Here is a 27,339-nt window from a genome sequence, read left to right as displayed (position 1 = left end):
GTAGGTACGGCAGCACACGCCTGTAATGCCTGCCACACGCCTGTAATGCCTGCCACATGGGAGGCTACTGCAAGAGAGTCTGCACCCTGCCTGCACAGTAAGACATTGTTCAAATCTGTCACTCCCCATAGCTGAAGAACCTCAAATTCCCAGAAAACAAATAGTACTCTTATTTATTGTGAATAGTAAACTGAAAATGGCTTGTAACGTGCTTACTGCAACGTCAGAATCTAAATCCCCTTCCTAGTTCACAGCTGCCACTTGCTTCTTGGCCGCTGGCAGCAGGCTGTGTGCATTTCTTCTCTCTCTTGTTACTCAGACTGTTAAACAAGGTGTCCTGTGTTTAAATTTGGGTGGCATGTATTATAAACCCAGAACACACAACTTCTTTGACCTTTGACCTGATTAAATAGTCCAGAATATCCCCCCCCCCCCCCCCCGAGACAGGGCTTCTCTGTGTAGCCCTGGCTGTCCTGGAACTCACTCTGTAGACCAGGCTAGCCTCGAACTCAGAAATCCACCTGCCTCTGCCTCCCAAGTGCTGGGATTAAAGGCGTGTGCCACCACCACCCGGCTCAGAATTTTCTTTCAGTATTATGTGTTTACATTTAAGAGAAACAAATGGTCAGTTAGTGATTGGGATACCTCTTAGGTTTCCTAATTCAAAATAGTAAAATAGAAACTTTTAGCCTCAGTTTTCTTAAAGTGTTCATTTATATATCTGTCTGAGTGCTCTATTTGCATATATGCCTGCAATACAGACGAAGGGACTGGATCCCATTACAGATGGCTGTGAGCCACCATGTGGTTGCTGGGAATTGAACTCAGGTCCTCTGGAAGAACAGTCAGTGCTCTTAACCACTGAGCCACATCTCCAGCCCTCAGCTTCATCTTCTTTTTTTTTTTTTTTTTTTTTTTTTTTTTTTAAAGATTTATTTATTTTATGTATATGAGTACACTGTAGCTGTCTTCAGACACACCAGAAGAGGGCATCCAATCTCATTACGGATGGTTATGAGCCACCATGTGGGTGCTGGGATTTGAACTCAGGACCTCTGGAAGAACAGTCAGTGCTCTTAACCGCTGAGCCATCTCTCCAGCCCCCAGCTTCATCTTCTTAATCTAGCTATGATCTAACTATTTGAAAATTGCCATGTTAGTGAACTGGTACTTTAGGAAGCCTGAGAAGTCAGATTGGCCTGTTGGCTGGGCAAAGAGTGGATGAAGTTCATTTGAATCTTATGAACAGGTTATAAAATCTTGTTGTGTTTCACTTCCTCCTTTATCATTTCTCTAGAACCTGCCCATTAAAGGAACCCGTCAGCATTTCAGGGGTCAGAGCGTGACTGAAAGCGTGTGAGGTGTGGATGTTGACGTTGGTGTCAGGAAAGCCCATGGGGTCAGGCCCTGTGCTAGCTTTATACTGAGGGCTGAGGTTACAGTCTGGCCGAGATGCAAAGTTTAAATGCACCTGTGATCTGGTTGGTATGCTCATGGAGCTAATCTTTGCTCACATAGAGTTTCAGATCTGTGTTCTGACAGTCTGGACATGAAGAAGGGCAGGATGTACCCAGAAAGGACCCAAGGACCAAGTCTCAGAGGGAGAAAATGAGGGAGTGGGGAGATTTCGAGGTGACTGCAGCAGGTAACCCTGTCCAAGATGTCCTGATGATAGAGAGGGCAGGAGCGGGAGGGTCAGAAGATGACCTCTGATGAGCTGAGCCGTTTAATTCGCTCACATAGTGTTTTGTATGTTTAAAATGTAGAACTTTTGTGCTCCTTGCACTTTGCACGGCTCTGATTTATTCTGGTAAGGCACACATTAACAAGGAGGCAGGGATTCAAGCCTGCTGTCTGAGGACAGCATTCCGTGGATTTGGGGATGTTGACATTACAAGTGTGTGATACCATGCCCTGGTGTATGAGGTTCTTCAGGTTGAGCCTGGGCTCACTGTGTGTAAGGCAAGCCAGCTGCCAACTGAGGCTGGTCTTCAGCCTGCTTCTTTAAACCCTTTGAAGAGATTCTGATACATTACTTGGCTTATTGGTTTCCTTTCATATGTAGTAATAAGGAAGTGTGTGTGTGTGTGTGTGTGTGTATTTACATATATATACATACATTCATTGTGTGTGTGTGTGTCTGTCTGTCTGTCTGTCTTTTCCCTAAGCAGAGGAAACAAGGTCGCTCGTGGTCACGATTCCCTTCTCGGCAGCAGTGTTTTCTGGACCTGGTGTATCTCAGCCTTCCATATTTTGCTTTAAGTTCATTTCTTGAGTCTAACATATTAGCTTATTGATTTCTTTCTGTTATTAGCAGTGTGACAGCTCCTTTGTGATCAGTGCTTGGTGTCTGTGTATAGAATGATGGGAGGACCTTGAGACCTAAGAGGGGGTGTTGGTCAGGCTGTGAGGACTATGTAGAACGTAAGGAGAAAGGCGTTTTAATTTAGATAAAGGATCTTTGTGGGCAGATGTTTTGAGACCAGCAGATAATTTTTATATGTGACAAGATCTCCCTACGTAGCGCTGACTGACCTGAAACCTCACTGTGTAAACCAGGCTGGCCTTAAATTCAGCTACCCGCCTCTGTATCCTGAGTGCTGGCATTAAAGGTGTATACTACCATGCCTGGCTAAGACCAGCAGATAGTTTTAAAATGGTTAACCATGTCAATAGTTTAGGATTTTATTCTTTAACATTTAATTTTTTATGTTTACTTGTTCTGTGTGTATTAGTGTTTTGCCAGCATGTATGTATGTGTGTGCCGTGTGCCTGGTTTCCACAGAGGTCGGAAGACAGTGCTGTGTCTCCTGGAACTCGAGTTGTGGACAGAGTAAGCCACTGATGGGTGCTGTTGATCATGGTGCATCTCCCCAGCCTGGAGTTATGCAGAGAAAAGCACTTAAGGATTTAAAAGAGAGATAGAGGTGAGATCCCTGGCTGCTGGGCTTGCTCATGCATGAATAAGGCTTTGCTCTGCCACACACAGCAACAAACAACAAAAAAGACCCCTAAACCCACAAACCTTTACCACTCTGCTCTGCAGACAAAAACAACCAGTCAGCCAACCAAACCAGCCCCATCGAAACCTTGGGAAGGTGCCTGTTAAGCTCAAAGTAGACTTACAGTGGTTAGGTCCCTGGGGAACTTGTGCCAGAGAGTGCCTGACTGGGGATGGATGAGCGACAGTGTGCTCAGAGCCAGGGTGAAGACTTATGAAAGAGGCTTAGCAAGCGATGGCACTGCCAGGGCTGCCCACCAAGAGCAGCAATGGGGGCTCATTGCCTTTCTCAGGGACTCCTCAGAATCCGATGGAAAATTTAGATGGGATTCTTAGTTAACACGAAGGAGGAAGCAGAACCAGTGGAGATAGATGATAGGATCTTCAGTCATGTGGTCACAAATGAAATTAGGTCTTGTGGTACTGAGAAGGCTCTCTTAGCCCTCCCTGTGTTCCTTTATCAGATGGTTCTTTTTTTTTTTTTTTTTTTTTTTTTTTTTGGTTTTTTTCGAGACAGGGTTTCTCTGTATAGCCCGGGCTGTCCTGGAACTCACTCTGTAGACCAGGCTGGCCTCGAACTCAGAAATCCGCCTGCCTCTGCCTCCCGAGTGCTGGGATTAAAGGCGTGCGCCACCACCGCCCGGCTATCAGATGGTTCTTTTTCTCTTTAAGTAAAGAACATGAAAAGAGTAATATTTTGAAATGTTACACACAAATTTATACAGCTTTTTTGTTTCTTTGTTTTTTTTTTTTGTTTTTTGTTTTTTTTTCGAGACAGGGTTTCTCTGTGTATCCCTGGCTGTCCTGGAACTCACTCTGTAGACCAGGCTGGCCTCGTACTCAGAAATCCACCTGCCTCTGCCTCCCAAGTGCTGGGATTAAAGGCGTGCGCCACCACCGCCCGGCTCAGCTTAATTTCTTTTTGGGAAGAGACAGCTCCTTTAAATCAGGCGTATCAGGTCCATAGTGAGACCCTGTTTCAAATACACCTTCCAAAAAAATGCAAAACCAAAACCCCAGACAGAAACACTAAAACAAGCCCCCTTCCCTCTCCCTTTTTAGATGATTTTTAAAATGTAATAGTTGCAAAAAATATTTAAAGATATTTGAAATTAGCATTGTTTTGTATATTGTACAGTATAAATTGTCGACATGTAAAGAGTTTCTCTCCTGTCAGTTTGGTTGACTGAGAGACCAACCTTCGACCTACCTTTTGACGATTGACAGTGGCAAGACTGTGTTGGAAAGGCTTGTAGCAGCCCACCTGGAGTGAGCCCGCCAGCCCAGAATTAGCGACTGTGGTTGTGCAGCCTTCCTGAAAGAGCTTTTCTCACAGCTTTTCACAGCAGGTAGCTGGTGAGAAGCAGGCCCCTCGGATAAGCTCTGTGCTGCCCTGTGCTGCTGGAGGTGCCTTTCTTTGTTGTAGTTGCCATCCAACACACTGCTTTTCCTTTAGCAGAACACTTACTTGATTTAAATTTGGTGTGCATGCATGTGTGTCAAGGCTGTGCAGGCTATGATGTGCTTGTTGAGGTCAGAGGACTACATTGTGGAGTTGGTTCTCTTTCCCCTTTATGTGGCTGCCAGGATTGAACACTGGTGGCCACGCTTGTGCAGCAGTGCCGTTATCCATTGAGCCACTCTGTGAGGCCTCAACAGAACACTGTCATTCGTTCGTTCGTTCATTCATTCATTCATTCATTCATTCATTCATTCATAGTTTTTAAGGTTTCTCTGTGTAGCCCTGGCTATCCTAGAATTCTTAGAAGACCAGGCTGGCCTCAAACACTGAGATCCACCTGCCTCTACCCTTCCACGTACAGGAATTAAAGGCCTGCAGCACCACTGCCAGGCCGGAACACTCACTTTGTTTGTGTGTCTGTGACTTGGCATGAGTCTTACTGGCCGTAGCTACTTGGTGGGGGTGAAGCAGGAGGAGTGGGCGGCGTCACTTTGAGACCAGCCTCTAGTCATGGCTTCTAGCGGATCACTGTTAAATGCAGTAAGGTTCTTGAGTGTTTGAAACCAGAACATGTAGTATGTGACTGATAGTTGAAAATCTCAAAATGAATTGGATGCTACAATCCACGACAGGTTTGGGTGCTTCTTCACCAGATCCACCTCTGAGTCTTCATTAGACAGCCTGTGGCTGCTTCATTTGCTTAATGTGGTAGAGGCACAGACCAGCAAATCAAGCCTCTGGGGAACCTGAGCCACCAGAACCTTAAATCCTGGGTGGGGTCCTTAGTAAAGTGTTTGTCAGACAGACATAAAGCCCTGGGTTGGGTCCCTAGCACCTCACCCTGGGTGTGGTACTGTTGCCTCCCTCCTAGATACATTGCCTTAACAGAAGAGCAGTCTACTTTTTCTTGAAGAAAAAAAAAAGAATTGTTTTGGTTGTTTTTAAATTTTTACAAAGTTTTACTCTGTAGCCTGGGCTGGGCTCAAACGCAGAAAGGTCTGTCTGTCCCTCTTTGAGTGCTGGGATTCAAGGTATGTGCCACCACACCTGGCTAAAAATGTAAATGTTAAAAGACTAACTTTATATGTTTGTATGTGTGAGCACATGTATGTGCATGGCCTGAGGATACCAGAAAGAACCTCAGATTACATGGGGCTGTAGTAACAGGTGGTTGTAAACTTTTAAAAGCACTTGTTTGTGTGCATATGGGAGTGGTGTTTGTATGCGCAGTTTGTGTGGAGCCCGAGGCGGCTGGCAGGGTGTGGATTGTAGCTCTCCTCCCATTGAGTTTGTCAAGTTTGGAGCCAACTTTCTTTTAACCACATTAGTCATTTTGCTGTCCTGGAAAATTTTTTCAAGTTTTTTTTCTCTAGAGATATTTATAGATGTATTTATTTTAAATAAAAATATGGAGCAAATTATATTACATGTTGTCTATGAGTGGGCGTGGTCTTGAATGATGTAATCCTAGGATTTGTGGAGGGTGATCAAGTAGGTGTTCAAGGCCATCCTCTGTTTATGTGGCACACTTGGGTCAGCTTAAGGAGACACAAGACCCTGTCTGAAATGAAAAAATAAAGTTGTCTATGAGAACACTGAGCTCCCCTAATGCTGGACAGTTTAGAATTTTGTCTTATCTGAATTTTGGGTGAAATGTTTAAAAAATAATTAAAATATTGAATAAATTTTTATTCCCCCCACACACACACGTACATACATACAGTTGGGGAGCTGACGAAGACCTTGCTCTGCCACTGAGATGTACGTACGGCCCCTGAATGTTTTGACACTAGGCATAAAAAGGTGATGAAAAAGATACTTTTAATTTAAAAATGTTAGCGTAATGTAATCCTAGTACGTTGGAGGTTGAGGCACGTAAGTGCAAGGCCATCCTGCCCTTATAGTGAGAGACTGTCTCCAAGCCAACGGGAGCCAGCGTGGTGCTTGCTACACGCCCTCAGTCCCAGCACTTGGGACACAGAGGCAGGGGATCTCTGAGTTTGAGGCCAGCCTGGTCTACACGCAAGTTCCTGAACAGCCAGAGCTATACAGAGAAAGCCTGTCTCAAAAAACAAGACAAAACAAAAAAGACCAGAAATGACCCTGGTGTATAATCTCTTATTTACCTGTGAGGACCGAGTCTGCACATGGTTTTGTGAATATCTGCGTGTTCTATACAGATCACAGGTACCTTTGTAGAAGTTTTAACCCTACAGGCTCCTGAAGTTCACTGATTTAAGTTGTGAAAGTCAGCTTTCTCTCCAACTCAAATAGAAACACTTCCAAATTTGCTGTCTCTTGTAGGGTTTGAAAGAATGTGTGCGGAAGCCCTGGAGTTGTAACTGGTCTGTCACTTGACACCTTTGTTTTGCTTTTGTAGGAGTGCTTTTTTAGGGGTTAATTAGGAGATAAATTCGCTGGCGCATGGGTGTGTGTAGTGCACTCCTGCCGCAGTGAACATGTCTGTTCTTCCTTACCTTCCATCTTGCTTCCCAGCACTCCTGCCAGGCTAGCTGGCTTAGAGCTTGATGGTTTCTCCTGTCGCCAGGTGACAGCTCTTACGGATTAACATCCATAGGGATGTCTGGTTCTAGAGATGGAGACGTCCTCAATTCTGTCTCCAGCCCTTGTTTGGTTTTTGGAGAGAGGTTCTTGCAGTGCCCCAGCTCCTGTGAGTGAGGATATAGGTGTGTGTCTTGGTGACTGGTGAGAGCTTTCTAAAGTTAGGGTAATGCTTTTGTTAGGACATTCTCATAGATAACATACCATTATAGTGTATATGAGTGTTTATTGCCTGCTCGTGCAGTTTGCTATGGTAATACAGAGTTTTCCAGAAAATCCCACCTGTGAGAGCAGCTTCATAAGTATATTAAGTAAAAGTTTCTTGCCTCTGAGTGTGGTGGTCTACACTTTAGGTTCCAGCACACTGGAGGCAGAGGCAGGCTGGCCTATTCTACATAGTGGGACCCTGTATCCAAAACAAACAAAACAAACAAACAAATAAATAAATCAGATTAAGATGAATTGCTTAAATTGAAACATTATTTTTTCCATTTAAGTGGTATGGAGAAAGATGCTACAGTCTTGTAAGTTGCAAAAAGAAGCACACATATGTGAATTTGATGGTCAGCAGTTAGGCTTATATTACTTTTTTTGGACTTAGAAATGAAATACGTATATTTTGGGGCACTCAAGGAAGGTTTGAAGTAAAGATTTAGAGATTTCTTTTTACTTAAAGCAGCCAGTGTCAGAAATTGAAGATAGAGGGTGTTGGCGAGGATATTGGGTATGGGACTCAGGCCCTTGTGCATGCTATCCCACTAAGCTCCAGCCAGTACGTACTCTTAAGAGGGATAGCTTTAAGTTGTCTCATGGCCCATGTTCTCACCTAAAATGCAAACACTTGCACTCCTATAAGCCCAAGGAAGGTGCTGCACTGCCTTGTGTGTTACTTGAGCCTCTCCAAGGCTTCGGAAAGCACTACCAGAGGACATCCACTAGGAGCAGGAACTGTCACCGTGACTGTGGGCCTCTCTAACTAGTAGGTGAAGTTTCTGGTTTACAATTTCCTCCTGTTGGTGATGGAATCCAGTAAAAGTCAGTTAATGATGTTATCCACCAGCATTCTGCGTCCTTAAAGTATGGTGTCTAGATTTTCCTGGGAGTTATCTTCAGAACTCGTAGTCAGTGGCCAGACCTGAGGGACAGCAACTCCTTGCCTCCCACCCCCACCTCCAGAGCGTTTGCGAAAACTCTGCTTCCTGTAGTGTAGGATGGTTGTAGCGTGCTTAGTAGAGGGTTCTGGTGAGGACAGACACTGCAGGTTCCCCTTCCCTCCCATGCCAACCTGCAGGGGGCACTGCAGAGCCTTGTTCTGCAGCACTGTTTGCGATGCTTGCCACACAACCTTATGTCTTAAGGCTGTGGGCTAAGTGTGGAAGGAAAGATGGGTGCCTAATTCCCACTGTGGTGATCCGGGAGCAGGTACATTTCCTAGCTGGTTTCCCAGAAACGGTTAAAAGAAGTGTGTGTGTGTGTGTCTGTGTGTGTGTGTGTCTGTGTGTCTGTGTCTGTATCTTCCTTCCTGTGGTTTTGGGCCGGAAGGATAGGTCTTTGGTTTGGGGATGAGATGCTGAGCTGACTCTGGTTTGCTATGCCAGAGAATAGAACCTGGAGTTCATGGCTGAGTTTTGTTTGAGAAGCTAGGAAATGTGTGTTTGTATCTTGAACCAGCCCGAACTGGAATTATCCAGTTTGAGTTGGCTATTTGCCACCTCCTGAAAGCTTCCTTGTTTTGCCAGCATTTGCCTTGTTTGTGGAGTTGCTGGGTGCAGTGGGCAGAAACTGCTGCTGGGATCCAGCTGGCCTGGTGGTGTGGTTGTGGTGTGGGTGAGTTCCCGGGGGTGGTGTCCACTGAGCCTAGAGGTGGGGCCTCCGGCGCCGTCCTACTGCAGTGCTCAGTCCTCCTGCCCCCACCTCCGCTGTAGTACACCGCTCTGAGCCCCAGCAACTAAGGTGTCCTCCTGTTTTTGCCTTGCCACACCACTCCTTCTCCAGAGAGCTGTGACTAGAGCTCCCTGGAGCTGCTTTTAGCCTTGTCAGACTTTCTCTTCTTTTTCCCTTGGATTGTGCATTGATGAGTGTGGGTTTGAACATTGATGTAATGTTTGTTTGTTTTCCAGGCAGAGTCTCACTATATAGCCTTGGCTGTTTTGGAATTTGCTGTGTAGACCAGGCTGGCCTTTGAACTCAGAGATCCACCTGTCTCTGCCTTCAGGTGCAGGGATTAAAGGTGCTACCATGTCCCCTTTGTTCTATTTTTGATACTTGGTCTCAAGTAGCCCAGGCTGGCCTCCACTTTCTGGAGGATGTTCTAGAAATTCTGGTTCTCGTCCCTACTCCTGAGTGTTGGGCTATAGGTGTGAGAAACTTTTTTTTTTTTTGTAATCCCTTGCCACTGTTTTCTTTTTTTTTTAAATATTATTTATTTTTATTTTATGTGCATTGATGTTTTGCTTGGGTGTGTGTCTGTATATTAGGGTGTCAGAACTTGGAGTTACAGACATTTTGAGAGCTGCCATGTGGGTGCTGGGGATTGAACCCAGGTCCTCTTGAAAAGTGGATGTCTATGTGTGCTCTATACCTCTGAGCCCCTTCCCTGACCCTAACTATCTTCTTTTTAATGATGGGGATGGAAGCTAAGATTTAATACCTGCTGAACAGGATTCTACTAGCAATCAGTGTCAGTGCTTCCAGCCCCTGACAGAATCTCACTCTATATCTTAGGCCTACCTGAATCTGTGGGTGTGCGTGTGTGCGTGTATTCATGTCTGCTTGGAGGCTAGAAATTCCATCAGCTTCCTGGAACAGGACTTAGGGTTTAGGGTTTGCAGGATACCTGGCTTACATCAGTCCTGGGGTCTGAACTGTGGACCTCAAGGTAGGACTGCTAAGCACTGAGCTTCTCCCCAGGTTCTTGCCTCACTTCTGGGCCACCACACCTGGCTAAACTTATTGTGGATAAGGAAAAGAAGGTTACTGTGAAGGCTGTTTTAAGGTGATGGGTAAGGTCTTCAGCTGAGGTTCTCACGAGGTCCTTTTTTCTGTGAACATGCAGTGGAGTTGTGCTGCACTGCTCCAGAACACGGTTCCTACATCAAAGCCGAGGTGGTCTACGGGTCTTCCTTATTCTCAGCAGGGGCAGCTGCCTTTGAGTGGGCGTCACAGTGTGAGTGGGAAGTATCCCACTGAGGATACTTCCGAAGAATGTTCACAAGTAGCCACTAGCTGGTTTCTCTCTTGTTCTGGACAGGATGGAGAGTTAGCTCTAAAGTTAAATTTGGAAAGGACAAAACCTCACAGTATATTGACTGAGGCATTGATAGAGGCTGCATCAGGTATACCCAGTTGGTATTTCATTTGAAATGAGGTCTTCCATATTTTGCTGGGTATAGTGGCTGACACCTGGAGTCATTGTATTCAAGGGCCTAAGGATGGAGGATCTCATTCAAGCTTGAGCTGCAGGAGGAGGTCTGATTTTTTTTTTTTTTAAAAGGTGGGTCACAGTAAACAGCACCTATGAGGCAGAGGCAGGTAGATGTCTATGAGTTCAAGGCCAGCCAGGATTACATAGTAAGACTCAGTGGATTGAATGAGAATCGTCCCACTTAGGCTCATGTGCTTGAGTGCTTAGTCTCCAGGTGGTGGGATTGTTTGGGAAGGATTAGGAGGCGTGGCCTTATTGGAGAAGGTGTCTCATTCGGAGTGGGTCTTGAGGTTTTAGAAATCCGCAGCAGGCCCAGCCTTGTTCTTTCTGTTTCCTGCCTATGCATGAGGATGTGAGCTCTCAGCTCCTGCTGCCGTGCTGCACATGCTTGCCTGCTGCCGTGGTGCCTACTGCGGTCTTGGACTAACCGTCTGAAGCCATGAATAAGCAAGCCCCTATTAAATGCTTCCCTTTATAAGCTGCCTTGGTCATAATGTTTCATTGCAGCAATAGAAAAATAACTAAGACAGGCCTTGGTGCAAAACAAAACAAAACAAAACACACCTCCTGAAACCACCCCCCCCCCCAAAAAAAAAAGAACAAAAACCCTTCCCATGTCCTCTGCAATCCGTGTACTGCCTTGGTTCAGGCTTTTCTAAGCATTTTAGTTGATTTTATATACTGCGTGGTTAAGAGAATAAGCAAATCCTACTGTGATGTCTTTGACACTGAGTTTTTCATATCTGTTTCCTGACTGACAAGTCCAAAGGAAACTCCCAGTTCTCCAAACTCCAAAAGGCAGCCCAAATGTCCAGAAACGAGAGTCCAGGCTGACCTGGACTACAAGAGAATTTCTGGTGATTAGATCAAAGCCAGCGCTGCTTGGGAACCTATAAAGCTGCTTCTCACCTACCAAAAGAAGTCATTTTTTCCCCCTTTGGCAAAAAGGACATATGGCTCTCCAATTAGTACCCATGTTGCCTGTCAGCACATCAAGGTCCATGTTAGCCTCCAGTCCCTACTTACAAATACTTCCTAAACATTTCAAAGACCCCATGGCAGCCCCCTGCCTCTGTGCTCCCTCCCAGCTATTCACCCAGCTGTTCTGCTGCTCTCACTACAGTCTCTCCACCCCCTGCTAGTCTCCCCTTTCTCACGGATGGACAAGCTCTTAGTCTGCTCTGCACTCCCTTAGATGCCTCTGGCTGTTCTCGTTCACATCTATCCTGCATTCCTGCATCCCTGCATCCCTGCATCCCTGCATCCCTGCATCCTCTGGATGTTGTAAATGCTGCTGCTCTGAGGACTGCTTTTCTTCCTTTTCAGACAGATGTCCTTTGACTGTGGAGAGAGCACAAGCTTGATGCTTTTGTAACTTTATTTTTTTATTTTTCTTGAGACAGGGTCTTTCTATGTAGCTCAGGCTGCCCTCTTGCCTCAGCCTTCTAAGTGCTTGAATTCTAGATGTGTTTCACCATAGTGGGCTGTATTAGGTATTTTTGCTTTGAGGGTTACCGGAGAAAATACTTTTCTGAAGAAGGCACAGCCTCGTGCAGGTCAGGCAGGTGATGCGGCCGGCAAGCTCTGCGCCTCTAACCTGCTCTCTGAACCTCAAGGGGGGTTGCAACTACTTTTGCTCACCCTCTTTGGAATTTAAACTGAAAACACTCCAGGGCCAAGGTTGCTTGTTTCCCAAAAGTGAGGCAGTGCTCTTAACCACCGAGCCGTCCCTCCAGCCCCATTTATTGTTGGTTTTTTGAGACAGGGTTTCTCTGTGTAGCCCTGGCTGTCCTGGAACTCACTCTGTAGACCAGGCTGGCCTCGAACTCAGAGCCACCTGCCCCTGCCTCCTCCTGAGTGCCGGGTTAAACACCATCCTCGCCCCAGGTGTGCCTTTTCATTTAGCTCACTTCGTTTAGCATACTTCCAAGATCTCCCTCGCCTGTTCTAGATCACTCCTGTGTAAGGCTGAACAACACTTTGTCGTTGTTGTCGTTGTTGTTATTATGTTGAGACAAGATCTTGCTGTGTAGGTCAGTCTGGTCTCAAGCTTGCTGTCCTTTTGCCTCAACCTCCCCAGTGTTGGAATTTTACAGCTGTGTCCAGTTCTAAAGATAGCTGCATGCCCGATTCCTCCAGCCGCCCCTGCTTCCTTTCTTTGATTTTATTTCAACCAGTCCTGATGGGGAGGCTAAAACGGAAGGCCCGGTGTTCTGCCTATGTATGTAGGAAGTTCAAGGCCAGCCCGGGCAGTAAAGACTGTGGCTCAAAAAGGTGTCTGTGGGAGGATGGGTGATGACTCAGTGGTATCACGTGCCCCCACACTCAGCAGTGTTAGCTCAGTGTAAATGTAAAGTAGGGCTCAGAAGGGGCATCGTACTTCATTTGATTGTCTTGTGCTGCTAGAAGCTAAGACCTGGGCCTTACCCGTTCTGGGCAAGCGCTCTATTGCTGAACAGCACTGAGCTCAGCTGTAGATTTTAGTCTCTTGCTTATTACCCAGCTCTGTGATGAACTATTTCTTTATTTTACATAACTTCCAAAGATAATCATAAGCTTTAAAAAACCAGCTGCAGCTGTCGCTCGCTGCATTCTGAAGAATGACGTCATGGTTACCCTTTTGTGAGAGCTAAGTGCACACTTGTAAACAGCACTTTCTGCTAAAATGAGGCACTCAGAGTCCTTGGGCTGGGGACACAGTTCAGGGTCAGTACCTGCCCAGTGTGTGAGGCCCTGGGTCTGTCCCCAGCACCTGATAAAGCACAAACTCTTCACTCTAGGGTAGATTGGTATTGTTTGCCTCTGACAGCAAGGATTACTACATGTACCTGTTTGGTTTCGTCTGACACAGCTTTGCTCTTCTATGACTTTTTCTCTAACTTTCTCCCTATTCTGTTTCAGATTGCTGTTATATCTGCTTTTGTTTTTTTGTTTGTTTTCGTTTTTCCCGTAAGGTCTTGAATGAAGAGTTGGGTTCTGGGATTTCATTTCCATCCCTCCGGCCACCTGGCTGTTCTGCTCTTCCTTTCTTTGCTCAGTCACAGCTGACTCGGGGCAGCCACCATGCTAAAGAAACATACTTGGAAGATGGTGTGTGAGACCCCTTGAGACTGACTAAAAAGCTGGAGGAGCTACGTACATTCTTAAGAAACAAAGGGAACTCTTGTTACTGAGCAGGATACCTGGGGAGGGTAAACAAGAAAACACTCTCCATTTCAAACATTTGTTTTACACATCAACTGACTTGTCTCCAGAACCATCCCACCTTTCCAAACGGAAATACTTTATAAAAATAAATTTAGATTTGTTTATTTCTTTTTTTTTGTGTTTGGTTATTTTGCCTGCTTTGTCTGCATACCGTGCATGCCTGATAGGGAGGTCAGAAGAGAGCATTGGATCCCCTGGAACTAAGTTATGGATGGCTGTGAGCCATGATGCGCATACCAAGAATTGAACGCAGGTCCTCTTCAAGAACAAGTGTTCTTGACTTCTGAGCTGCCTCTCCAGCCCTCCAAACTGAAATTAAAGGTAGTGTCTATTAAAAACAGTTTCTGGGCTCGGGGAGGTGACTCAGTCAGTAAGCTTGCCATGTAGGTGTGCGATTCTCAGTTGGGATGCCCAGCACCCATCCCAAATCTGGCTGTGGCATATGTGCCCACAGGACCCCTGGGGCTTGCTGGCCAGCTACTCTAGCAGAATCAGCCAGCTCCTAGCTGCAGCGAGACCTCTGCCTTAAAAAATGAGGTGGAGAGCAATTGAGAAAGGCACACCATGTCACTCACCACGCGCGTGTGGGTTCAGGTGAGTGTGTGCACACACACTAGTTCTCTGTCTACGACTTTTGATGACTCTCAGTGTCTAGTGTGGAACCATAAGTGTGCTTTTGTGTCAGACTCTTTCACTCAGTGCAGCATCTTCTAGGTTCTTCACATCATAGATTGTGTCAGGCCGAGTTTACTCCCTCTTTAAGGTTGAATAATAGAGTAATATTGTGTGTGCCCACTGCACACTACGTTTCTTTTTTTTTTTTTTTTTTTGGTTTTTCGAGACAGGGTTTCTCTGAGTAGCCCTGGCTGTCCTGGAACTCACTTTGTAGACCAGGCTAGCCTCGAACTCTCGAACTCAGAAATCCGCCTGCCTCTGCCTCCCAAGTGCTGGGATTAAAGGCGTGCGCCACCACCGCCCGGCTGCACACTACGTTTTGTGTAGCAATAATCAGCTGTTTCACACTTGGTTTTAAGCACCTACCTTTTGACTGCAGACCATGCAGCGTGTGGGTATACAGATGCCTGTGAGTCTCTTGACTGCAGACCATGCAGGGTGTGGGTATACAGATGCCCATGAGTCTCTTGCAGGTTTTTTGGTGTGTGGGCACAGGAGCAGTGTTGGTTATACAGTGTTGAATTGAGGTGGGGGAGCTGCTATACACTTCTCCCAGTGACTGTGCTATTTCAACACCTGCACAAAAGGCTCCAAATTCTCTGCATCCTGATTGTACACAGAACAATGTAGCAAGCTGGCCTTAAACTCTCCACCGTCCTGTCTCAGCCTTCTAAGTGTTGGATCTACACTTACAGTAGCTCATGGTTGAGGCTGGAGAATTGCTACAAGTTTAAGGACAGTATGGCCGAATGGAAGAAAAGTAATCCATCATGTAGGTTTTGCTATCTTGGGTTTTGGAGACAGGGTCTAGTTCCATACTTTACACTTGCAGATCCTCTGGTCCTCCGTAGTCTCCGTCCCCACATCTGCCCATCCTATCGCTGCCTTGGTTTCTATCTGGGCGTGGCCCTGATAGCTACTGTTTCATGTACTTATTTTCATTAGTTCAAGTCCTTTTCTAATTTTGGGGATCCCCCTCCTTTGATTGTTTGAGTTGTATCATTTTAAAAGACAAATTGAATACATCTCATTTAGGAGCTGTGTTAGTCAGGGTTCTCTAGAGTTACAGGATTTACAGAATGAATCTATATTTAGAAGGGAATTTATTAGAACGGTTTACAGGCTGTGGTCTAGATAATTCAATAATGGCTAGCTGTGAACGAACCGTCCCTAGAATCCAGTAGGTTGTCTGTCAGTCCACAGGGCTGGATGCCTTTGCTGGCCTTCATTAGACTCTAGAATCGTAAAGCTGTAAATAGGTTCTAATGTAGTGAAGGAATGGACTTGTGAGCAAGGGAAGAGCAAAAGGGCCGAGAACAGAGCTTCCTTCTTCCTTGAGTCCTTATATAGACTTCCAGCAGAAGGGGTGGCCAGGTTAAGAAAGTGTGTCTTCTTGCCTCAACATCTACATTAAATGTGGCTCTTCCTACTTAAGATTAAATCTTAATTTAATTAAGCAAAAATCCCTCCATTTTTGGATTTTTGTTCATTCCAGATGTAGTCAGGTTGACAACCAAGAGCCATCATCAGCAGGGCTGAAGAGACGCTGGTTCAGCAGCAGGAGGGCTAGCTGCTCTCGCAGAGGACACAAGCTCAGGTCCTAGCACCCAAACCACACAGCTCACAATTCCCTGGAGCTTCAAGAGATCTGACATTTTCTTCTGGTCTGGTAGCAAAAATGTGTGCTTGTGCTACACACACGCATACACATAAACAGAAATAAGAATAATTTGCAAAATAATCCAGTAACGTCAATATGTAATAGAGATGTTTTATTAATTTTTTAATATACATTTTTAAAATTATGGGCTTTTTTTGTATGTGCACACCTGTATGCCATGGCCACTTCTTACACAGGAAAACCAGGGGACAGCTTGTGACACTCAACTCTTCCCTCCACCATGTGTTGTATCAAGCTTGGCAGCAAGGGCCTTTACCTACAGTGCCACCTTACCACCTCTGTTCATATTGAGCTTTGAGGGCTGGGCATGGTGACGCATGCCTTTAATCTCAGCACTTAGAAGATGGATCTCTGAGTTTGAGGCCAGCCTGTTCTACAGAGCTAGTTTACCAGGACAGCCAGGGCTACACAGAAAAGCCTTGTTTTGAAAAAAACATAATAATAATAATAATAATAATAATAGTTATAGTTGTGCTTTGGTGAGGAACAACATCCATTACCTTAAGTCTCTTAACGTGAGTGAAAAAAAGCTTGCCTCAGAGTCCATATTAAAGTGACTGGAATGGCTTTCATTCATGTCAACTTTGTTAGTGGTGCTATTTATTTTGCTCATTATTTGTTTCAAAATTATAAAATATCTGCAAGCTGCATGTGGTGGTGCACAGGTTGGGGTTGGGAGCAGAGGAAGGTGGTTAGAGACCAGCTGGGTCTACAGAGAGTTCCAGGACGTCCCAGGCTACACAGAGAAACCCTGCTGGAAAACCAACAAACCATGTGCAGAGTTTTTGGCCTTGCTGTCATTAGGAGGAGAAACTGCATTTTCCTGTTCTTGTTTGTTGTGATCAGCTGACTCCGGCATAGTTTGATACCCAACCTTCTCTTCAGAAGTCTTCTAAAGTCTCCGGCTTTAGAAGTCGACATGGAGGAAGGAGAGCAAAGACACTGAGAAAGTCTTCATCTCTGCACACACTGTGGCATGTTGGTGTGCACAGTATACACACACCCGTACACCCACACCAAACAAACAACCCCTTTTGTAAGGAGACAACATCTTTTGCCCTTAACTAGACGTTCTGGTGTGGAGAGGTCACTGATGCTGTTGGAATTGAAAGGTTATGAGAAGGAACAACTAGGAAAATGCCAGTATGGTGGCCCACAGGTATTCCCAGGAGTGATTCTTAGTCACATAAAGACTTGGAAGCCTGCAAAATTACATAAGCAAAATTGTTTAATACTGGATATCTGTATCCCCAGTACTCTAGCTTGCAGGGGTTAGTGAATTACAGTTTACTCTGCACGGTGTGAAGAAACCCTGTCCAAGAAAAAAAAGAAGAAAAGAGAGGGGGAGTCTCTCTTGATGCAGTGATGCATTTTATAATGCAGACAACTGTTCTGTGTCTGAGGGAAGCACGGAGCACTGTGGTCACAATTTGAAGTATCTAATGAAAAGATCCACTGGACACACTTTCCGCTCCTGATTCACGCTTATGAGTTATGTAGAAGAAAGAAACTATTAGCTGTCTAATGAGAAGAGAAATCATTTTAAAAGCATTGATTCAGAGCTGAGTATGGTGGCATGTGCCATCCTGACCTACAGAGTGAGTTCCAGGACAGGTCTGTGCAGAGAGGCTCTGGCTTTAAAAACAGGGGTGGTGGCGCACGCCTTTAATCCCAGCACTTGGGAGGCAGAGGTAGATGGATTTCTGAGTTCAAGGCCAGCCTGGTCTACAGAGTGAGTTCCAGGACAGCCAGGGCTACACAGAGAAACCCTGTCTCTAACAAACACAATTATTGCTTCAGATTCTATCTCATTCCCTGTTTCAACAAAACAAAGCAGGCCAGCAGGACGGCTTGGCAGTAAAGGAGCTGGCCAGCACACCTAATGACCCGAGTAGATCCTAGGGACCTAGGAGAGAATCAGCTCTAAAAAGTTGTCCTCTGCCCTCCACACTCGCACAGCCGTGGGCTAGAACCATAAGTTGTCATTGCCAGGCTTTCCTCTGACCTCCATGGCACGCACGCACGCACGCACACACACAGCCATGAGCTAGAACCGTAAGCTGTCACTGTCAGGCTTTCTACAATGCTCAAGCTTAAGTTTTCCATCTTAAAAGAAAAGAAACTTTTTTAAGACCATCAGGAAAATAAACTTTACTTCATTATATAAGCAGTAGAGTTAGAAATTATGTTGTCAGCCGGGCGTTGGTGGTGCATGCCTTTAATCCCAGCACTTGGGAGGCAGAGGCAGGTGGATTTCTGAGTTCGAGGCCAGTCTGGTCTACAGAGTGAGTTCCAGGACAACCAGGGCTACACAGAGAAACCCTGTCTCGAAAAAACCAAAAAAAAAAAAAAAGAAAGAAATTATGTTGTCATGGAAATTCACATTAACTAATGAAGAAAAATGCCTATATAGGTAAAAATAATATAAATTCTTAAAGCAACATAAGTCACCAGGGTGACCACAATATTGAATGCGCTACACAATTATCACCTGAAAGTTCATCTAATCACAAAGTAACTATTAAGGGAAACATCTTCATCCCAGTGTTAGGTATATAGACACAAATTCCTTAGCAATGAATAAATAGGTAAACACCAAGCGTCCTGGCATACATGTGTAGTCTACTCAGATTATGGACAAGTTCTAGGTCTAGCCAGATCCACATAGCAAGATCCTCTCTTAAACAAGAGCAACAACTGAACATGGATAAGACCTTAGACCCTGGCTTTGGGGATGAGCAGGCGACCACAAGTTACACACAGGACCACATTAAAGAGGCCCGGGGGGGGGGGGGGGTTGAGGAGAGAGCTCAGCAGGTTAAAAGTGCTCGCCTGAGGCCAGTCCTGAGAACCATGTGGGAAAAAGAGAGGATCAGTACTGTCAAGCTGTCCTCTACATCTACAGTCACAAGCCATGGCATCTGTATTCAGAAAGCAGGCGGATGTCTATTTGTTGGAGGCCAGTTTGATCTACATAATAGCTGCATCCAGACCAGCTAAGGCTACATAGTAAGAAACTGGCTCAAACAGAACAAAACAACAATCTGTCGGGTATAGTGGCTCAAGAGTCAATACATTCTAGTAGAGAATTGCCAGTGAGTGCTCCGCCAGCTCCAGCCTCAGACCAAGACCCTGCCATGAACCTCTACAGAGCCTTGTGAGCTAGCCTGCTCCACCACTCCTGGCTTCTTAGTAAGCTTAAGAAAACACACCCTTTCTCAGTACATGGAAGGAGCCTTCTTCTTGTTGTTCTTCAGTTGACCAGCTCCCTTCCTGAGGATTTTATTAAAATGAAGGGGAATAGCAAAGTACGTTTTATTAACTGTCACTTCCCCCATCACCCACAGAGAAGCCAAGGTGACAAGGCTCAAGTAAGTCGGTGTACTTCATCCTCAGTCACTCAAGAGTCTAGAAAGAAAGTCACCTGCACACTTGTGTCAGAGACTATACTTTGTAAGGACAGTGCTCTCACCAATGACATCCCTAGCTCAAAATTCAAACTTGGAATGCACCAAAACCTGAAACTCAGGGGCCAGTATGACATCAGTGTAGGAAAGTTTGTGCCACGGAGTTTGTTTTATGGATAAAATTCTTAAAAGTCCTGTATGCTGTTCTCTTGAGGCTGTGTTTAGTGTGTGCTGGAAAGGCGAACGCTCTGGGTTTGCCTTGAGTTGTGTATCCGTAACAGTCGCAAGGGCTTAAGAGACATGTTCAGGGAATGTGCAGTGGTCCTGAACCAGCATTCAGCCTCTTAATCTCCAGAGCCGATCCCACTGGGCTGTCACAGCTGCTGCTGTTGGTATTCTAAGGGGATCACATATGGTGATGTGTTTCTTTGCCTTTTTGAGGTAAGGTCTTGGTATATGTAGCCCAGGCTAGACTCAAACTCTTAAATCTTAGTGGTACTGCCTCTAGGATGGTAGGGTGACAGACACAGTGACCTGAGATGGGACAGTCGATCCATTGTAGAAGCTGCCATTTGCCTTTTGGTGGCTTGTGTTGGTAAAAGAACGTTAACTTTTCTTCCCAGACTCAGCCAGTGTGAACTGCCCTCTGCTCCGTTCTGAGGACCGAGTGTGGACTCCAGAAACCTTGGTCTCACTGTGGCCCCGCTAGCTAGTTATTGCTGTTCCTTCCTCGTAGTTGATGCTTCTCTTTCTCTATGTCTCCCTGTGTTGTGTGTTTGCTGTTCTGATTGCAGTAGTGACTCCAGCAGCACGTCCAGTGATGACTCTCCGGCCCGCTCGGTTCAGTCGGCTGCAGTCCCCGCACCCACTTCCCAGTTGCTTTCGTCTCTTGAAAAAGATGAGCCCCGGAAAAGTTTTGGGATCAAAGTTCAGAATCTTCCAGTACGCTCTACAGGTAAAGTTTCATATGAGTGCAGTTTCCTCCCAGCTGAGGGAGATTGAGCGCTCGTGGCTGAGCTGGGACAGGCAGTTCAGTTTACGTGGCCTACTTCTGTGGTTCCTTAGCGTTTGATGCCACACATAAAAAGCAGGTGATTATCAGAACTGTATGTGGCTTGTTTCCTAAGCATTGAGAGCAGATGTCTCAGCAGCAGCAGCAGCAGCAGCAGCAGGAAGAGGAGGAGGAGGAGGAGGAGGAGGAGGAGGAGGAGGAGGAGGAGGAGGAGGAGGAGGAGGAGGAGGTCGGCGGCGGTGGCCGGGAGTTAGGCTTGAGGGGAGCAGGCAGGGTCAGCATGGAATGGTCTCAGACTGTCATTTGGCACACAGTAAGGAAGTAGAGAAGCTCACGGACAGCAGGATTCTCATCTTATGAAAAAGAGAGAAAGACAGAAGCAGTGATTGGGCTTTGGAGTTGAAGCTCAGAAAAGCAGGCAATACACACACACACACACACACACACACACACACACACACACACGCACATGAATATCACAGAAATAGGCAGAACATAGTTTGCTTTTGAAATAGATATTTTTCTAGATTAAATATTTTGGTTTGGGGGAAGTAGTTTGCTCTGAGGTTACAGATAACATGAGAACAATTTGCTTGGTTTTGTTTGGCTATGTAGATACAAGCCTTAAAGATGGCCTTTTCCATGAATTTAAGAAGTTTGGCAAGGTGACTTCAGTGCAGATCCACGGGGCCTCCGAGGAGAGGTACGGCCTGGTGTTCTTCCGGCAGCAAGAGGACCAAGAAAAAGCACTGACTGCATCGAAGGGAAAACTCTTCTTTGGCATGCAGATTGAGGTGACTGCATGGGTAGGACCAGGTAAGCCTGGGAAATTGGCCTTCAGTTAGAAAATCACATCACCCGTTTCAGTCGATTTGTGAGTGGTGCTTAGGGCTCGGAACAGTCTGCTTCCATTTCTTAATTTCCTGGCCCAGTGTCATAGTTTCAGAAGGTAGCTGAGTTCTTCAGTCACCTTAATGAAGCACTGAGTTGCTCTGGGTGGGGGTACTGAGCTGAGCTTTTGTCGTGGAGATACCATGACCCTGAGTGCACCTCTGGCCACCTAAAGGATGGGAGTGATTGACATTCAAGAGAGACCAGAATCAGCCTACATTAGAAAGCAAACTCCCTGTTAACATCATTTGAAGGAGTCATTTGCATTTTGTCAAGCATAAATTTACTCCACTATTCTAGGTGACTTTGGATTGTCTTGTTACTGGATCAGAGCCTGGACCCTGGCAGCAGCCTTAAGCTGGGCTCAGTCACCATCCTGGGAACTTGAGTTAGTATGATATCATCGAACAGCAGAAGGGCTCAGCTTAAGAGCACTCACCCACTGCTCCTGTGGAGTCACTGGGATTGATTCTCAGCACCTTCATCAGGCAGCTCCCAACCGCCTGAGACTATTTGCAGGGCTCTCTGCCCTCTTCTGGTCTCTGGGCACCCGTGTACACACGGCATACATTCATACATACACATAACCGATGAAACTTGAAAAAGAAATGAGAAGCAGAGAAGGGAGACAACACATTATTCAGTGGCTGTATCTAGAAGACGGTGGATGTCCCAACTCCCCAGTCTTTCTCCAGGGTCGGGACATGAGATTAGCATTTATAGAGGGTAGAAGGTGTACACAGCTAGGCTGTCCTGCTCGTTAATGTCTTAGAGCAGGAGCAGGTGTGTCTTTTGGACATGTGAGGACGGTTGGTGTGGATGTGACCGACTCCTTGAGAATGAGAAGGAGACACTTTGGTTAGCTTGGCCCTCCTGTAAGACTCTTGCACGGACTCCGCTCAGTTGTTGTCCCTTTCAGAAAGCATGCAGTGCTCGCTTTAAAGTAGACCGGCCCCACCACAGCCCCTGATGCAGAATTTGGATGTTTAAACAGATTGTGAGCAATTTAATAGAGCTATTAGACAGTGAGTTGGTGAATCTGAGAAAAGTAAACTTTAAGCTTTGAATAGAATTTATAGCCCATTTCCATGGTATTCATCTTAGACTATTCATCTTATTTGATAAAAAAATATATACTATTCATATGAATAGGTAGATGATATTTATATTGAATCAAGCATAATATTGACAAAGTGGGTATTAAAGTTACATGTATGTATATGTATATACACTTTTATAATGGCATTTTAAAATGGAATTTGGGTATATTGTCTCTATAGTCATTGCTGACGAAGGTAACTTAAGTGAGAAAGGGTATGCTTTGGCTCACAGTTCTGGTGTCCATCTTGGGGAGGGGAAGAGGGCGCTTGAGGTGGCTGGTCACAAGCATCAGCATGAATGCAGTTGTCACCCACATTTAGGGTGGTCCTCCCATCTCAGTTACTGTACTCGAGGAAGTCCTCACTGACACATCTGGATACTTCATGATAGTTCTAAGTCTTCTCAAATGACAGATTATACATCATGCCAGAATTCAGAGAACATTCTTTGTCCAAAGACTTTTTTCTCCCATTGCCCACTGAGTTGTAGGTATGCCCCAAATTATACTCAACTAAGTTCTTTTTTGTTTTGTTTTCTTGAGACAGAGTCTCACTGTCTCACTGCTAGTCTAGAACTCACTGTGTAGTCCAGATTTCCCTTGAACTTAGGGTAGTCCTCCTGCCTCAGCCTCTGGAGTGCTAGGTTACAAGTGAGCGCCACCACAGGGACCAGGGATTCTCCTTGGATTGTTGTGGACATTATGGACCTCTTGAGAAATACTCAGTGTGCCCCTAACCTGTGTGGGTCTTACACAGTCACCAGCTGTTAACTAATGAAGCTCCAATTCAGGGCCATTCCTGGAAGACGGCACTCGGATCTTTTTCTTTTTTCTTTTTTTTTTTTTTGTTTTTGTCTTTTGTTTTTTTTTTTTTTTGATTTTTCGAGACAGGGTTTCTCTGTGTAGCCCTGGCTGTCCTGGAACTCACTCTGTAGACCAGGCTGGCCTCGAACTCTCGAACTCAGAAATCCACCTGCCTCTCTGCCTCCCAAGTGCTGGGATTAAAGGCGTGCGCCACCACCGCCCGGCGGCACTCGGATCTTTAAGCTTGTAAGGATAGTTTAAGGTGGTATAAGGCTTCCTAACCTTAGTGTGTAGCATTCAAAAAAACAGTTGAGTTGTTATTCATTCTTTTGAGACAGTCTTATTATGTAAACCAGGCCAACCTTAAATTCTGCATCAGTTGCTTACAGTTCCCAAATGCTGGGGTTAGAGAGGGGTCCGCCATCCTCAGTTCATCTTTTGTTTGTTTAAGACAGGGTTTCATAGAGCCCGGGCTAGCCTTGAATTTGCATGTAGCAAAGACTAGCTTCAGACTCCTGTTCCTTCTGCCTCCACCTGCTGGGGTTATAGGAGCCTCGCATGCTTGGCTTCATCATGTGCATGCATGCACGTGCATATGTGAGTGTTAGGACTGAGCTCAGAGTTTTGTGCACGCCACACAATCCTCTACTTCTGAGCTATAGCCTCAGCTAGTTTAAATTTTTTTTTTTTTTTTTTTTTTTTTTAAAAGACAGGGTTTCTCTGCATCCCTGGCTATCCTGGAACTCACTCTGTAGATCAGGCTGGTGTTGAACTCAGAGATCCACCTCCCTCTGCCTCCCGAGCGCTGGGGTTGAGGAACGCACCATCTCGTCCAGCTTTCTACTTATCTTTGTGTTGGGCTTGTTTTACATTTTTAAAAATTAGAGAACATGTAGTGCCGAGCTATAAATATCATCAAAGCCTCGAGTGTCTGTGTCTCAGAATTAATAAGTGGAGCTTTAACAAAGCCATGATTCAATTAGATGCAAGGCTTTTCATTATTAAAAAAAGAAAAAAAGAAAAGAAAAAAGAAACCTTGGAGATGTCGTTAGGGACCACATAACACCAAAAAAAGAGAGCCATGCCTAACCAAATTATAGATTCATACTCTGTTAAGATGAGAGGGTTAAATGCACTTGTCTGGTGACCCGAGTTTACCCCTGGAGCCCTTATATGGGTGAATAGAGATAGCCCACTGGCAAACAGTCTGTTGACTTCGTTCACATGCCCACACTCACATCATACACTGTAATAATAAGTGGCACCGGTCATGGTGTTGCACACCTTTAGTCCCAGCACTCAGAAGGCAGAGGCATGCGGATGTATATATTTGAGTTCAAGGCCAGTCTGGTCTACATACAACTCACAGAATTACCTGTGTGTTGAAGGCTTGTTAAGACATGGTGGAACCCTGTTTCAAAACAAGTCCAAGCCATCTAAGCAACCAAACAAAACCCTTTCTTACTAAATTTCTCTGTGTGTGAGAGTGGCATCTTCAGTTTCTGGACATTTCCTGTTTTCTGAAAGTGTCTCCTATGTAGCCAGGCTGGTCTTGAACTCCAGGCCTGTCAGCCTTGTTTCCTGACTGCCGAGGGTACAGGCCTGACCACCAAGCCCAGAATGAGACAGCTTGTCAGTTGTGTATTAGAGAGTGTATTAAAGCGCCCTGTTCTCTCTGCCCCATCCACTCACAGAAACAGAGAGTGAGAATGAGTTCCGGCCCTTGGACGAGAGGATAGATGAATTCCACCCCAAAGCAACGAGAACGCTTTTCATTGGGAACCTTGAAAAAACAACTACTTACCACGACCTTCGGAACATTTTCCAGCGCTTTGGAGAAATTGTGGTATGTTGCCTTACTGATAAAATGCTGTAGACACTTGTAGACGGTCAGCACGGGCACAGGGTCCTGTGGCTGTGTGACACTTCAGGATGGATTCACATTCCCCTCTGCTCCATTCTTGTTTATTTGTTAAAGACTGACGTCTCGTGTGCTCCAAGCGTACCTTGAACTGATAGTGTGTCCTCAGCTTCTTCAGTGTTAGGATTCTGGATGTGAAACCTGCTTTCCCATCCTCCCATAGTTTTTAGAGACTCTTATTTTAAAAAAAAAAAAAAAAAAAAAAAAAAGAGCGTGCATCAGCATGTCTTGCCTGTATATATGTCTGTATACGATGTGTCTGTGCACCGTGGGTCAAAAGAGGACACTGGACTCCTGGAACTGGATTTCCAGGTGATCTGGAGCTCAGGCACATACTAGAAACTGAGCTCAGGCTCTCCTCAGAGCAGCCAGTGCTCTTGAACACCGAGCCAGCTCTCCAACTCCCTTTTACAAAATATGAGAGTCTTGCTGTGTGGGCCAGCCTGGTCTACAGAGTGAGTTCCAGGCTAGCTAGGCTACAAGTTTTTGGGTTAATTTGTTTTGTATTTGTGATATGTAATTATGTATATGTCTGTGTATATGTGCCACTAAGGCCAGAGGTATCAGAGACCTTTGGAGCTGGAGTTAATGGCGGTTAGGAGTAGCCAGAAGTGGGTGCTGGGAACTGAACTCGGCTCCTCTGCAAGCAGAGCAAGGCCTTGCCCTTAACCACTGAGCTGCCTCTCCAGCCACAGACTCTTTGTCAAAAAGAAATAAATACTTTTATAATTTTAAGTGGCTTTTTTAAATTGTTGTCATTTGTTTGTTTGTTTGTTTTTGAAGACAGGATTCTGGAGAGATGAACCAGTGCTTAAAAGCACCAGCTGTTCTTGCAGACCCCCAGGGTTCATTTTCTGTAGCTGCCTGGTGGCTCACAGCCCTCTATAATTACAGTTCCCTTGGGATCTAGTGCCCTCTTCTGGCCTGTGCAGGCACTGCACACATGTCCTGCGCAAACACACATGCAAGCAAAACACCCATAACACATAAAATAAAATTAATAACCCTCTGAGGAAAAGTGAGAGATTCGTCCCCATATTGCACTCTTCCCTTGAACATCCCTCAGCTCCTGCCTTCCCGAGTTCCAGGATTGACAGCATGTGCTGCTGTACCTTGTTTTCTTTTTCTTTTCTTTGTTTTGTATTTTGTGAGACAGAGTTTCTCTGTGTAGCCCTGGCCAACCTGGACCTCACTTTGTAGACCAAGCTGACTTCGAACTCACAGAGATCTGCCTGCCTCTGTCTCCTGAGTGCTGGGATTAAAGGTGGACACCACCATGTCCAGCTCAGATATTGTATTAAAGGGCTTGGCTCTACGAAAGCTTTTTTGACAATGCCAAAGGGAATTACCTCTCAGTACTTCACTAAGTAGGTAATCTTTTCTTTGGTAAGAATTTCTTTTTGCCCTGGATTTGACATTTGAATTGTTTTGAGTGGCACACAGTTACTTTTCTCCAGGAGCCTCACATGGGATGGCTCTCACGGAGTGTGGTCGTTACACCTGCAGTTTACAGTGTACTTGGATACACGGTCCATCTAAGAAGTTACTGAGAATCCGACTTGTAGTCATTCTATGTGCACGTGGCTTCTTGTTGCCGTATTGCTAAGTGATATTGATTGACTCTTTCAGGACATTGATATTAAGAAAGTGAACGGAGTTCCTCAGTATGCGTTCCTGCAGTACTGTGACATCGCTAGTGTGTGTAAGGCTATCAAGAAGATGGACGGAGAGTACCTTGGAAATAACCGCCTCAAGGTAAGCGGATTGCAGGAATCGTACGCTGTTGCTGTTTGATTTGCTTTAGGACTTTAGGGCCGCAGAAGGATAGTTATACTTACACATTGATTTGAACAGTTGGGGGTGTGGCTCATTGGTAGGTGACACATGTTCAATAACCCAGTTGCATGCACACATGCACGCACGCACATACCACTGATCAGCATTTTTATAAAAGACTAGCTTTTTGACAACTTTGTAATTGGATAGTGATTATGATCTGTGGTGCTAGAAGTCTCGCTTCTCTTTTCAGCTGGGTTTTGGAAAGAGTATGCCTACCAACTGTGTATGGTTAGACGGGCTCTCTTCAACTGTGTCCGATCAGTATTTAACACGGCATTTCTGCCGCTACGGGCCCGTGGTGAAGGTAGGCGCTGCTGTTGACTTTGTTTTCTTAATAGTCAGTCCTTCGGTCTT

At 45.4% G+C, this 27,339-nt stretch overlaps 1 protein-coding gene across 1 annotated transcript in view; it reads left to right on the top strand.

Annotated features, from left to right (window-relative positions):
* The window catches only part of Spen (spen family transcriptional repressor), a 69,063-nt gene that overhangs the window by 21,543 nt on the left and 20,181 nt on the right, over positions 1-27,339 (top strand). Inside the window, exons 4-8 of the mRNA XM_028754030.1 lie at positions 20,214-20,374; positions 21,047-21,247; positions 24,920-25,071; positions 26,776-26,901; positions 27,176-27,289. Coding sequence (XP_028609863.1) covers positions 20,214-20,374; positions 21,047-21,247; positions 24,920-25,071; positions 26,776-26,901; positions 27,176-27,289 — 754 coding nt within the window. The remainder of the gene's footprint in view (positions 1-20,213; positions 20,375-21,046; positions 21,248-24,919; positions 25,072-26,775; positions 26,902-27,175; positions 27,290-27,339) is intronic.

Source organism: Grammomys surdaster, unplaced genomic scaffold (genome assembly GCF_004785775.1).
Source record: "Grammomys surdaster isolate TR1022 unplaced genomic scaffold, NIH_TR_1.0 125977, whole genome shotgun sequence".
In the NCBI taxonomy this organism is placed as follows: Eukaryota; Metazoa; Chordata; class Mammalia; order Rodentia; family Muridae; genus Grammomys; species Grammomys surdaster.
The sequence above is the reverse complement of the archived record's forward strand: the minus strand, read 5'-3'. Positions and strand labels throughout refer to the sequence as shown.